The following is a 12500-nucleotide window of genomic DNA, read 5'->3' on the forward strand; positions in this document are numbered from 1 at the left end:
AGGGATCAGACATAACCATCAAAGTTCCTTTCTGATACTGAACATCGAGGTCTTATCGCTGCAAACGCAGTAGCATCGTGTGTAGACGCTGAGGACTAGCGGAGCCAAGGTCCTTCTTGAAAATAGCTTCAAGAGATTGATGATCCGTTCTAACATGAACAATGTCTCCACCGTGCAGGTATGTATCAAACCTTTCACAGGCAAAAACTACAGACAACAGTTCTTTTTCAATCTGAACATATCGACTTTCGGCTAGGGTTAGCACTCTTGAAGCGAAAGCTATTGGGTGACCTTCCTGGGGTAGGGAGGCACCAAGTCCACTGAGTGATGCATCACACTCAATTGTGACTTCACCAGTAACATCATAAAACTTCAACAATGGAGCTTGACAAACAAGATTCTTGACACTCTGCACAGCTTCATCATCAATAGGCAGCCAACACCATTCTTCGTCTTTAAGCTGCAGTCGCCTTAACGGTTCACACACAGATGACAGCTTAGGAAAGAATTTTGCTAAGTACGTGACCATGCCCGGCAGAGATCTCTTCCAGGACTTGACATCGGTCGGGGTAGGCATATCACGTATGGCGCGAACTTTGCTAGGATCAGTAACCACACCATGAGATGTGAGCAAATGGCCCTTGAGAATGGCGAAGGTTTATCCTCTGAGGATTAAGTGTCAGATTGAGCATAATTTATTTTTTGCTAAAAAGCTGTTAGATTCTGATCATGTTCCGTCACTGTTTCATCTACCGTGTCTCCGTATCCACAAACCAGGAAGTCGTCGACAAGCACTTCTATTGCTTGGAGACCCTCAATTGCTTCATGCATCTTTCTTTGCCACACCTCGGGTGCAGAGCTGATGCCAAATGGCATCCTCAGCCATCGGAATCGGCCAACGTGGGTGTTAAAGGTGGTATAGTGACTGGAAATGTCACTGAGTTTTACCTTCCAGAAACCACTTTTGGCATTCAATACAGTGAACACTTTAGCGTTGGTAAGTCGAGAAGTCACATCCTCAACTGTCGGCAATGGGCAGTGAGCATTGGGCAATGAGCAATGGGCAATGGGCAGAATGCTATTAAAATAGCATTGTTCAAATCTTTAGGATCCAAAAAGATCCGGACTGATCCATCTTTTTTGAGAATTGCTAGCAAACTGGACACCCAGTCAGTTGGCTCTGTAACGGGAGCAATAATCTTCTCAGCAACCATCTTGTCAAGCTCTTTCCTCGTTGCCTCCTTCATAGGGACAGGAACTCTTCCTCTTCTCGTGGGGTTAACAACAGCTGGAACATCCTTGCTGAGTTACATTTTGTACTCTCCCGGCAAACAGTCAATACCTTCAAATACCTCAGCGAACGGTCCAAGCAGGGCATCGCTTTTGACACACACAGTAACTACGTACTAACTCTTGCTTGGATGCCTCAGTTACATTATTCACAGAGTTCTTGTCATCATCAGATACCATGATTTTTATGAGACCCATGGAAACCCATGCCTTGCAATGAGATGACTTGATGCTAAGAAAAGGTGCAAAGTTTTGATCCACAACAACAAAGTTAAGGTCATGCTTGTTCCCTTTATGTTCCACTTTCAGCCATGAGCCTTTCTCTTTAAAAGATCATGCATAACTAATGTAATGTCCTTAGGAACAATTTTGGCTTTCTTTTCAATTTTGGCTTAAATGTACTCCTGAAGAGGCAGAATATTCGCTGTAGAACCAGTATCAATTTGAAATGACAAAGACACTGAATTGTTTAGAGCGAGAGAAACAAAAGCTTGATCCTGTCCACAGATACTGTGAATGTAAAAGACTTCTTCTTTAACTGCGTGGACTTTCGCCCCTTGAGACTTAACACGACATTCGACAGCAAAGTGTCCATCTTTACCACACTTTCTACATTTTTGACCTAAGGCTGGGCACAATTTCCGAAACAAAGAAACAGAAACAAAGACGAAATAAAACGAAAGCTTATTTCAATCTCGAGTCGCTGCTTGCAAGGGAGATCTCCAGTGATAGAAACGAAACACTAGTTCGGAATATTAACGAGTAAGGGAAAGCTTCGAATGGTCAAGAAAGAAACATTATGGTTTATGGGTAGAATGGCTGCTCAATCTGAGTACATACGGATTTTAATAAAGTTCTGTTTCGTAGACCAGCTCGGAGTTGGTCCACTCGTCAGTTAATCTCCATATACACTGAATTATCGTTAGGGTTACATACGAGAAACCGTACAACGGAAGAAACAAATTTGAAATTTTAAAAAGTGGCGCGCGTGAGGAACCGTAAAATGGAAACCACGATGTAAACGAAAACCAAAATTTGCCACTTAGTGCGTGACAAAAGTATTATACTTAAGAATGTATTTTTCTCTGTGTCCGCAGGTAGGGATAAGCTCGTTGCGCTTGTTCAAGGTTGCCATGTATGGCTTAGATATCTGGTGGTTCCTCCATCTGGTTTTAAACTCTGTGGCAGTCAGACCGATGTATGTCTCAGTGGTTTCCTTGGTTGTGACCTTACCGATTGGTACACGCATCCACCCCGTAGCGTGCACTCATCTTTTTTTCTGCAGTTGCACATTTTTGTGGTTTTGTCTTGCTGCATGGGGTTGTTCGGTTTTCTTTAAAGTGTTTGTGTTATGACCGTCTATTATTTGTTTCATGTTCGGTGTACGGCTATAGCTCAATTTGATGGTGTTTCGGTTAAATACTTTCCGCAACTTGTGGCTAGCAGTTGGAAAACATGTGTCGACAAGGCTGATGAACGCTCTTCCTATATTAGATTTAACGTTTCTGTTAAACGGAGGGTTAAACCCTATGACATCTCTACGTCTGTTCTTTTGCTTTGGTGGTCTTTGTGATGTAGGCTTGAACTTAAGTTTGAAGGTGTAACCGCCTTTGTGTAATGCTTCCTGATATGGGGCTGCAGCCTCGTTGAAAACGTGTTCATCAGATGAACAAAAGCAAAAAGAAATTGTGTACGCTATGATCGTGGACATTTCAAGACTTCATACATCATCAACTCCGGAAGTCCCCGAAATCCTGTCTCCAGGCCCCGCTGGCTAAGAGAAACGATGGAATCTAGGAGCGAGAATGCAACGGTCTGCGACCATCTGAAGCTGTCTGCGTCGGTCTTATCGCAGACGATCGTAAAAACAGGAAGCAAATGTTTCCATTTAAGGAGGCTGGAAAGGGTTTTCAGCTGAGCGCGCGTGCATAGGCCACACACGCAATTGTAAAGCTGCCCGCGTCAGCTGTGATTCAAAGTGGGTCACCAGAAATAAGCAAATGCCGATAATTCTGATCACCTTGCTTCTACTCCCGAAATATATGTGCAATTTAAATTGACAGCTCCTGTTCACGAAAACTACGAACATTGAACACAAATGGTTTAATGGTCACTTAAATCCGTTTGTGTTGGCCTGCAGCTCCACTCGCGCACGGACTCGAATGAGAGGGTGACGCATGCGTAAATGCTGGTCTTGTAAGCCCCTCATTTTTCCTGATTTTGCACCTTTACTCGTTTGTATCTCTGCTTGCGAACGGTGATTTTTTTTTTCATTTTTTGCCTGTTAGCTTAGATTAATTTAAAACGTTTGTCTTTCAAATTAAAAAAAAATTCTGTAAGTGAAAAATAATTAGAGACACATTTCCAAAAATTTAAGATAAAGTGGCCTACTGATTTTGTTGAATAAAACACTTTAGAGATTATTTGTAACATTATCTGGTAACGCTGAATGGGAAGATTTCACCATTACGTTTTTTTTTTCAAAAATATATATATGTGTTGATTTTAAAGCTCAAACAAATGCCTTATATCGTTGCCATGGTAATGTTATTTTGGAGACAAATATTATGTGAGAAATCTATGATGAGATCTTAATACCCTGGTCAAATTTCGTCTGGAAAGATTACCCTAACTGTACCTAAGGACAGAATATTCTTATTTTGTTTGAAAAAAGGAGAAACTATTTCGAGCCTCCTTAACTCTGAAGCGATCGCGGACAAGCGTACCTCTAATCCTCTGCGAAGCGAGGAGAATGAGGAGCGCACTTATTTCAAGTCTGATTGGACATGTTTCAAGGCGAACAATAGTGTGTCGCCCATAGGACACACCTCATCTCAGATACACGTTCCATTAATTAATGGTCGGGAAAGTAGAACTAGGGTGCTTTCCATTAAGCCAAAATTTTCGGAAATTACGTGCTGAAGTCAAGTGGAAAGGTCCGTATCGGATCGCTCCGACCGGAATATTTTAGACCACCTCTGGAGGTGGACCTCTTTGACCGGTCGGTCCGGTCCGACCGAAACGTGCCATTCCATTTACAAAAATTTGCGTTCACCGTGGTGTGACCGAAATTTCGGTCAAAACGTAAGTGGAACGCTTCGGTCCGGTTGGAAATTGACTTTTTACGAAAAATGTAGTTCCATTTTTCCTTTGTTAGTTCCAGTGGTCTCCTACCTGTTGGTCAGGCATAATGGAAAGCACCCCTAAGATTCAACTTTCCTGATCATGCAGACCGTGTACTGCAGATCGCCGCAGATGCCTGGGACAGGCAGATGTGTTTGCAACGTGGCGCAAACCTATCGGCGATCGTGTCGCAGACCGATCCCAGACCGTTGCAGATCATATGGAAATCAGGCTTAAGTTGAGTTGGAAACATTTGGAGTCGTTACATTACTACATCGTGCATAATAAGGCAGATTGTTTTAAAATAAAGAAGAGCGGCTCGTGATTTACGAATTCTTTGAGTTTTCTTCCAACATTTCAAGTGGTTTACCATGCCTATAAACCATAGAAACTTGTGGTCTATTGCTCTTATATAATAATTCAGAAGACGCGCGATTTTTCCTTGAGTTTACTGGCACAATAAAACATAGCTGATTGGCAATCAGAGCGCGAGCATTGATTTGGTTATTATAACTTACTGTATGCGCGGACTACTGCTGCTCGTTTTTTATTGAAACATTACATAAAGTTCATTGTTATTGTTAGTTAAACATCAAGGGGCGGGGAGGGAGGGATGGGTGAAAGTGCTGTTCACAAGAGCAGAATTGTGCGTCAATTTTTATGAGAGGGCACAGCAACTAGCGGTGGAAAACTCTCTTGATAGTGCGCAGCTGTAGACTGCGGGTAGAAAACACGGACGAAAACAAGGCGGAGGTGATCGAAAATCAATTCCAAGCGCTCCTAATATTTTAAGCATAGTAAGAAGTGTGAGTCAGGCATCTTTAATTAAAGACAGCCACTACGGGTTCTACTTGAACTGCAGCAACTACGGCTCAGTAGAGCATGAAAGACACAAACTTCCGTTTCTAACTCTTACAGCTACTAGAAGTCAGTTACTGAGGTCCTCCCTGGGGTTTTGGGGAAGAAGGGGTCATGGCTAATTTGAATGGGCCATTTCCGAGGTGCTGTTTGTCTCGGTTTCGAAGTGAGTCTTGGTGCTCAACTATTGTGAAGGAAATAAGTTTGATTTGCATAAGAATACGCAACTCATTTCCATTTGAATGGTTGTGCACCAGGACTCGCTTTGAACTGAGGAAAGCAGCAACTCGGAAATGGGCTTTTGGGGAACAGGGGAACAAAGATGGTGGGTGACAACGTATCTTAGGGAACAAGGGAGCATAAACCATTTCAGGGATCAAGAAAACAACCCCCTTTCCCCCTACTACAGCAAAAAGGGTTACAGTTACTGATCATGCATACCTGCCAACCCCCAGAGTACAAAAATCTGGAGACGTCAAGAAATATTTGCATCGGAAGAATGTCATTTTCGATAATGCCTGAATGCCCTCCGAAAATCACCCGAAGGCCTTCCTAATGTTCTCGACCTCTCTAGCGACCTCGGCTAGAAAAATATGGCTTACCGCTCATTGCTATTGTTCCCATAACCGCGCCAACTTTCTATCATGTATTGTGTATTTTCCTTTTTGACATTTCGAAAATAACGAAATTAATGAAAAATATTTGAAAAAGGAACAATAAAAGCAAGGTGACACACGCTACGCTATGCACCTACACCATGCTGATGAGGCCGTCCATGGCTGCTAATAGACCTTTTTACCGATACAGCGGCCATTTTGATTTCTATTGTTTCGAATAGCCATTATGGGATGCCCAAGGGGCAAATACATATTAATTTGCCCCCTGGGCATCCTATAATGTCTTTCGAAACAATAGAAATCAAAATGGCCGCCGTATCGGTAAAAAGGTCTATTGGCCGAGAGAAATGGTTGTGCACATGCGTGAGGTGTTGGCCACACCGGGTCGTTTTGGTTGTCAGGTTGGGTTAGCGTGTGTCACCTTGCTTTTATTGTTGTTTGAAAAAGGCCACGGTAGGAATTTCCCGGAGATTTTGTGCTCTAACCGGGAGATTTGATGACAAACTTGGAGACTCCCGGGAAAACCGGGAGAGTTGGTAGGTATGAAATTTTACTGTAATGTTAAAACAGGTATATTTAGATCAAAATTAACTCTGAACTAACGGCGTTTGTACTTATAGGTGTGGTTTGGACGTATTAAATGTTCAGCTCACTTGAGTACGCTATAATTGCGTGACCTTAGCGTGACAAAAACATTGATGCTGATTGGGATCATTTTATACTATCAAGCATCAAGCATCGTGAAGGTATTGTTCTCTTGATGAAAGCATATTTTTAATGTATCGATATAATTTCGGATAAGTTTGATTCTTGCATTTCGTCAACATTCCTAGTTTTGTTCAGGGCCCGGTTGATTCAAACGCCCGAGAACCTTTTAAAATCCGGTGAATCGAATATAGTCACATTCCGACAGTTTCAATCTGTGCGAGATAGTAGTATTCGCATACGTGATCTCGAAAATACACACTCTAAGCATATCTTAGTAAAGACGTGTACCAAAGACTTGGTCAACGTTAAACGTGGAGTATATTTCATGGATAGTGACCTGTCCAAAGGATAAAGTTATCTAGCCTTTGAACGTACCGACCAGTCCACGTCAGACGTTCCCAACGCGGTATGAAACCCTTGAAAAAATTGCAAAATTGTTTGTATTTCTTTAAATTTATGCCCCTACTTATAGAAAGGACAAGACGTGACTGCTTTTTAAACGTGTTTATCTAGTTTTAGAGCTTGCATTAATCATAAATATTCTGCCAAATTATGTACAATTCATGTAGCTTAAGAATAAAACACAAACCAAAATTCGAGTGGAGTTAAGGCTTGTGACAATCAATGCGAATGACTTTAAATAGAACAAGTATCATGCAGGTTTCTCTGTTGTTTCTAATATTTCTGGCCACGTTTTGCAAAGGAAGACGAAAATTGTCAATTACTTAATCATGTGATAAGCCACGCGGCATTTCAGTAATATTTTTAGATACTGTAGCGACATCGTGTGAAGAACGAGGCTTATGGCAATACATGCTATTCTTATGCAAATAAGTGCCGAGTATTCTGCAGTTTAGCTCAGTAAGAAATGGCATAGGCTTTGAAATTGAATTGAACAGCCAAGCAAGCAATGGAGGGCAAAAACGTAGCGTGCTCTTAAATGTGTCACGAGATGTCACGAGTAATGTTGCTCGTGATCAAGTGATTCTTTCAGCTGGTAATTATAATAAATTGCTGTCACTGCCTTAAAAAAGCAGTGTACCTTGCAACGTTATGTATATATTATATTTAACAATTATTCGCCTCAGGCTCAGTGATTTTGTGTAATCACATGTGTATTTATACTAAATGTGAATTATGATTGCTAATCTATTAGAAGGCCTTGCATGAGAATAATAAATAATTATTTATTGTTCTCGGAGAATTATATTTAAATTGTAGAGATTGGAAGTGACAGTGCATTTTGCAATTGCTATGAATTAAAAATAATCCATGTTGAAATTCAGGAAGAGTAAGTGAATTAGTCATGCAGCCATAAATTTGTTGTGAGGTAATGAGGGTGTGAGCTCTCCCTGTTTTACACTGGTATAAATATTTAGTGATGTTTAGATTGGAGTATGTTGAAATGCAATTAACTTTGAGAAGTCTCTCTGGAGGTGAAGATCAAATATCTTAAAAACTTCATTCATTTAATGAGATTAACTGTCTGCCACCTGGAAGATGCAGATGGAAGTATCACTTAATAAACGAATATGAATGTGAGCACAGACATGTGCATAATCACTTCAATCTTGTCTTGCTTGACACATTTTATGAAGGCTCAGACCGCAAGTACCTTCCAGGGAAGAGACTTGTCGTCAGAGATAGTTAATCAGTAAACAAAGTTTTGGAGTAAGAAGTCTCCGATTAGAAATTTTCCATTCTTGGTGTACATGTACACACAGGGTCTAAAGATAAAAAAAAATTACAATAAAATATTGTGAGTACAATAATAAGAAAGTATTCTCTTTTGTCTCACAATGTGGTCACTTGTGATGTAGATCGTGACGTTTCGACTGCATACTGCTAGTCTTCATCAGGCGACGAGGTCGACTGGTTACGCTTTATTTTTTAAGCAGGATGCTCTGCTGTGATTGGTTGGTTTTCAGCAGCTATGATTGGTGCATTTTGATCTTCGCTTTACTTCGTTCCAAAGCGGGAATGAAGTAAAGTTTATTGATCGTGATCCTCATTGGTACACATGCAGGGTTAAAGAGGCGATTCACATAAGACTTCACCCTAACAACATCAACAGGGATAGTGGAATAGAAATTCCGGAAGCTTGGATGCCCATGATCAAGAAGCACAACCACAGGAGAACTGTACGACAGCGGACCGCCGAAGGAACAACACACCAAAACAGCGAGGATCAAAATACTCCAATCACAGCTGCTGAAAATTAACCAATCACAGTGGAGCATCCTGCTTAAAAGGTGACACGTAACCAGTTGACCTCATCACCTGATGAAGACTAGCAGTATGCAGTCGAAACGTCGCAATCTACATCACAAGTGACCACATTGTAAGACAAACGAGAAAACTTTATTATTATTGTACTTCACCACAATGAATAACAGCAACCTTTTTTACGATACTTGTTGTACTGTTTCTCCAATATTAAGGTAGCTCTTGACTTGTGAAAATGTACAAATATAGGAAAGGATACTCTCCTATGCAGCCATGTAATATCCAATGACTGTATCGAAATGCTTGCCTCCATTTAAACTAAAACCCGATCCAGGCTAGCCAAACAATGTATGCATTGTAACAGCCATGTGTTGCAGAAGATAAAGGAAAGTTATTGTACTCCAGTGTTTTGCGGCCATTAGTAGTTTAGTTCAAAATGAGGAACACAGACAGTTCTCTGAACCATTGTAAGTTTGGCATATTGGTTTGGGTCCCAGACCAAAGAGGTCAATGTTCGAAGAGACGTGTGTTGTATGGCAAAGTCTTTAGTGTGAAACTACATGTATTAATTCTTAAAATTTCCTTCAAAGAAAGCATAAGGCTTTGACGTCTAGTCAGAAATGTGGTTGTCAGGCTTACATTGTATTTTGCAGGGGTGACACCCAAGATACAGTTTGTTTAGCTGAATCATATTAATTTTATTCTCTGTGAGGCCTGGCCTTGTCATTACAAAGAGAACTATATAGGATAATAATTTGATAGTTCTTTAATGTGGCAGTGGTCTCAGTTTGAATCCATTTTCACCTACACGGTTAAATTGGTGATCTTCATTTTACTTAGGTTGAATAGTTAGCAACTACATGTATGAACCCCCCAAAAAGGACAGAAAACATCTATAGATATCTTCCCTCAAACTCTGTCTTATGCATTTCAACACATCTTGTTAATGTTTCATATCATCTTATTGGTTTCTTTATACAATTACCTATTCACTCTCAACATTACAATGTAGTAAGGGAACAAAGAAGTGTACTATGCACTTACTGGTTCCCGATTTCAGACCCTTCAGATCTATAGTCCTGTGTCTTCACCACTACACTACAATGACGAATATGCTCAACCTCTTTTCATTATTTTACTTTTGCATAATAAGTCAATTGATATCCACGTACATGTATAATAACCAAAACTGACCCTAATTTCCTTCTAGGCTTAATTTAGGCTCCAGAAAAAAGTTTCTTCAATTCATCTGAGTGCATATTCAACCTTGGTAGGTTAAATGAGGATCACCAATTTAACCTACTTTTTCAAGGTAAAACTGGATTCAACCTGAGAATGGATTTTAAAGGCAACATTGATGTCTCCCATCTATTTTAGATTCTAAAGTGATACCAGAGTACTTCCGCAGCGTACAGTGTTATAAGATGGACCAAGAGATATCAAGTAATGAAAAGACACCACTGTTAGGAACAGAACATCCTACTTTGGAAAACCACAGAACACATGATGTTCCAGTGTATGACACCAAACCAAATGGCCCTTCACCACTAAGCCGGTCATTTTCGACAGATTCAAGCCAATTTGGAAGTACAACAGTAATCTCCTATCACAACATTTGTTACTCAGTCACCACCAAGGAGAAAGGAATAAAGAAAGAGAGAGGAATTATCAAAAATCTCAGGTGAGGGTTGTGCTACTGTAACATCATTTGAATGTTATTTTGAAGAAAATAAAGGATTTTACCACAATTGCTTGTAATTTTGCAATCTGATAGGTTAATTTACCATTGTCAATAAGAGTCTAGACAATGCTGTATGCGTCATGCTCGTATCAATTTGTCACGCAATGTAATAGCCAATCAGGAACGCCCATTTGGGGAATAAACCAATCATATTGCAAGAAAGTTATAGACAACGCTTGCTCTTTCTTTGCGTCATGATTTTGCTCATGCTCTGAAATAAAAACTTTCTTTTGTGTTGAATATTGTGGTAAAAAACAAATCGAAAGTGGTTCAGCGTTGTCTGTACTCTTATCGACAATGATATTTGTCATCACAGTGGTTAAAATTTGTTCTGGACTCACTCAGCTGTGCCTCGTGAGTCCACAACATTTTGACCATTGTGATGACAAATATCATTGTCGATAAGAGTACAGACCACTGAACCACTTTTGATTTGTTAAATTGAAGCAAGCAAGATCATTGTTAAGTTAAAGTAGTCGATAAACAGATACTTTCATAGTGAAGACCCAAACAAATTTAACAAACATACAACATGGAGTAGTGGAATTGAACATAGGCAACATTTGTGCACAGTGCTCTGACCTTTGCTCCAACTCTTCTCTTTATAAAGTTTTTTATTCTTTAACCCATTGACTCCTAAACCACCCACTATTGACGAGTAAAATTGTGTGGTATCAGACAGAGTAAAATCTATTAATGAAAATTTGGTTTTATCAATTCCTCTATTCACTCTGACGAAGGTTAACGCTCGAAACGTCAGCTTTCCAAATCATTCATGATGGTAATTCAACCTTTATCAACACGTTTGATAAAACCAAATTTTTCTCTTTGACTCTCCCATTGACGCAGCACCACAGTTTCTTTAGAGACTAGAAATTTGTAAAATCTATTAAGTCTCACTCCAAGGAGTGACTGGGTTAGAGACGACATAGTTTTTGAGTGGATGTAGGGGTTACGGGTATTAATATAAATTTAAATTCTTTCTGTATTTCATGATTTAAGTGGCCTTGTGCAACCTGGATTAAATGCAATACTTGGACCAACAGGAAGTGGAAAGACAACGTATGTATAACATAATAGGATATCAAATTTTCTTCCTGTTTTTCGACAAATGTCCTATCTTCGTCCTAGATATTTTTCCCTTTACTCTGAGACCCTTTTTAAGGAGCAATATGGTTTCTTGATAAGGCAACCCAGTGGTGAGGGAATTTGATCAACTAAAAGGGATCAGTGATGAAAGATGTTGAGATCTTTTTGATTTGTATAATGAAAAAATCTTAAGACTTCTCCATCAATGATCAAAGACCCAAAAAACTAAGCAAAATTAATGCATTCCTTTTTCACTGTCTAATGTTACAAATTCGTCCATTTTGGAAAATCCCCAGTTTGGTAGGCTAAGTGGTTGTTGCTATGGTTATTGCGATAAATTCTGTGATTGGTGGATTAAGCTGAGTGCACTTAATATGATTGGCTGATGTAACTGTTCGATTTCAGGTATCCGATTATTTACTGTTGTATACAGCTGTCTTTTTCTGGGGGTCTTCAATCTTTGTTTTTTATTTCCTGGTTTTTCACATACTTGACTTCTTCACGCTATTTCAGGCTTCTGGACATCTTGGCTGGCCGGAAGGATCGAAGACATCTGTCAGGTGTAGTCCTTGTTAATGGACAGAAGCAACCAGAGAATTTCAAATGTATCACTGGATATGTTGTACAGGTTGGTTGAAGAAAGCCAAAGTGACAAACACACACACACACAGACACACACAGCTTTAGAATTGTCTTTAAATAAAACAGAACTTATTAGAGAGATTTATACGGCAAAATGTGAGTTTTACCAAAATCAAAGAGAAGAAAGAGAGAAATGCTCCTCGATCGTATCTGGATAATTTAAGCATCTGTCTCTGATTATAGACACCTCAAAAAAATTCAGATGC

At 39.8% G+C, this 12500-nt stretch overlaps 1 protein-coding gene across 2 annotated transcripts in view; it reads left to right on the plus strand.

The window, feature by feature from the left end:
* The first annotated feature begins 6597 nt into the window (after window positions 1–6597).
* Window positions 6598–12500, plus strand: part of LOC138036257 (broad substrate specificity ATP-binding cassette transporter ABCG2-like) — a 41463-nt gene continuing 35560 nt past the window's right edge. Inside the window, exons 1-4 of one of the 2 annotated variants that reach the window (XM_068882598.1) lie at window positions 6598–6634; window positions 10200–10503; window positions 11566–11625; window positions 12166–12280. In XM_068882598.1, coding sequence (XP_068738699.1) covers window positions 10247–10503; window positions 11566–11625; window positions 12166–12280 — 432 coding nt within the window. In that variant the 5' untranslated portion in view covers window positions 6598–6634; window positions 10200–10246. Of the gene's footprint in view, window positions 6635–7412; window positions 7594–10199; window positions 10504–11565; window positions 11626–12165; window positions 12281–12500 lie in introns of those variants that run through there. The other variant, XM_068882599.1, reaches the window with a different exon arrangement.

Source organism: Montipora capricornis, unplaced genomic scaffold (assembly GCF_036669925.1).
Source record: "Montipora capricornis isolate CH-2021 unplaced genomic scaffold, ASM3666992v2 scaffold_475, whole genome shotgun sequence".
NCBI classification, from domain to species: Eukaryota; Metazoa; Cnidaria; class Anthozoa; order Scleractinia; family Acroporidae; genus Montipora; species Montipora capricornis.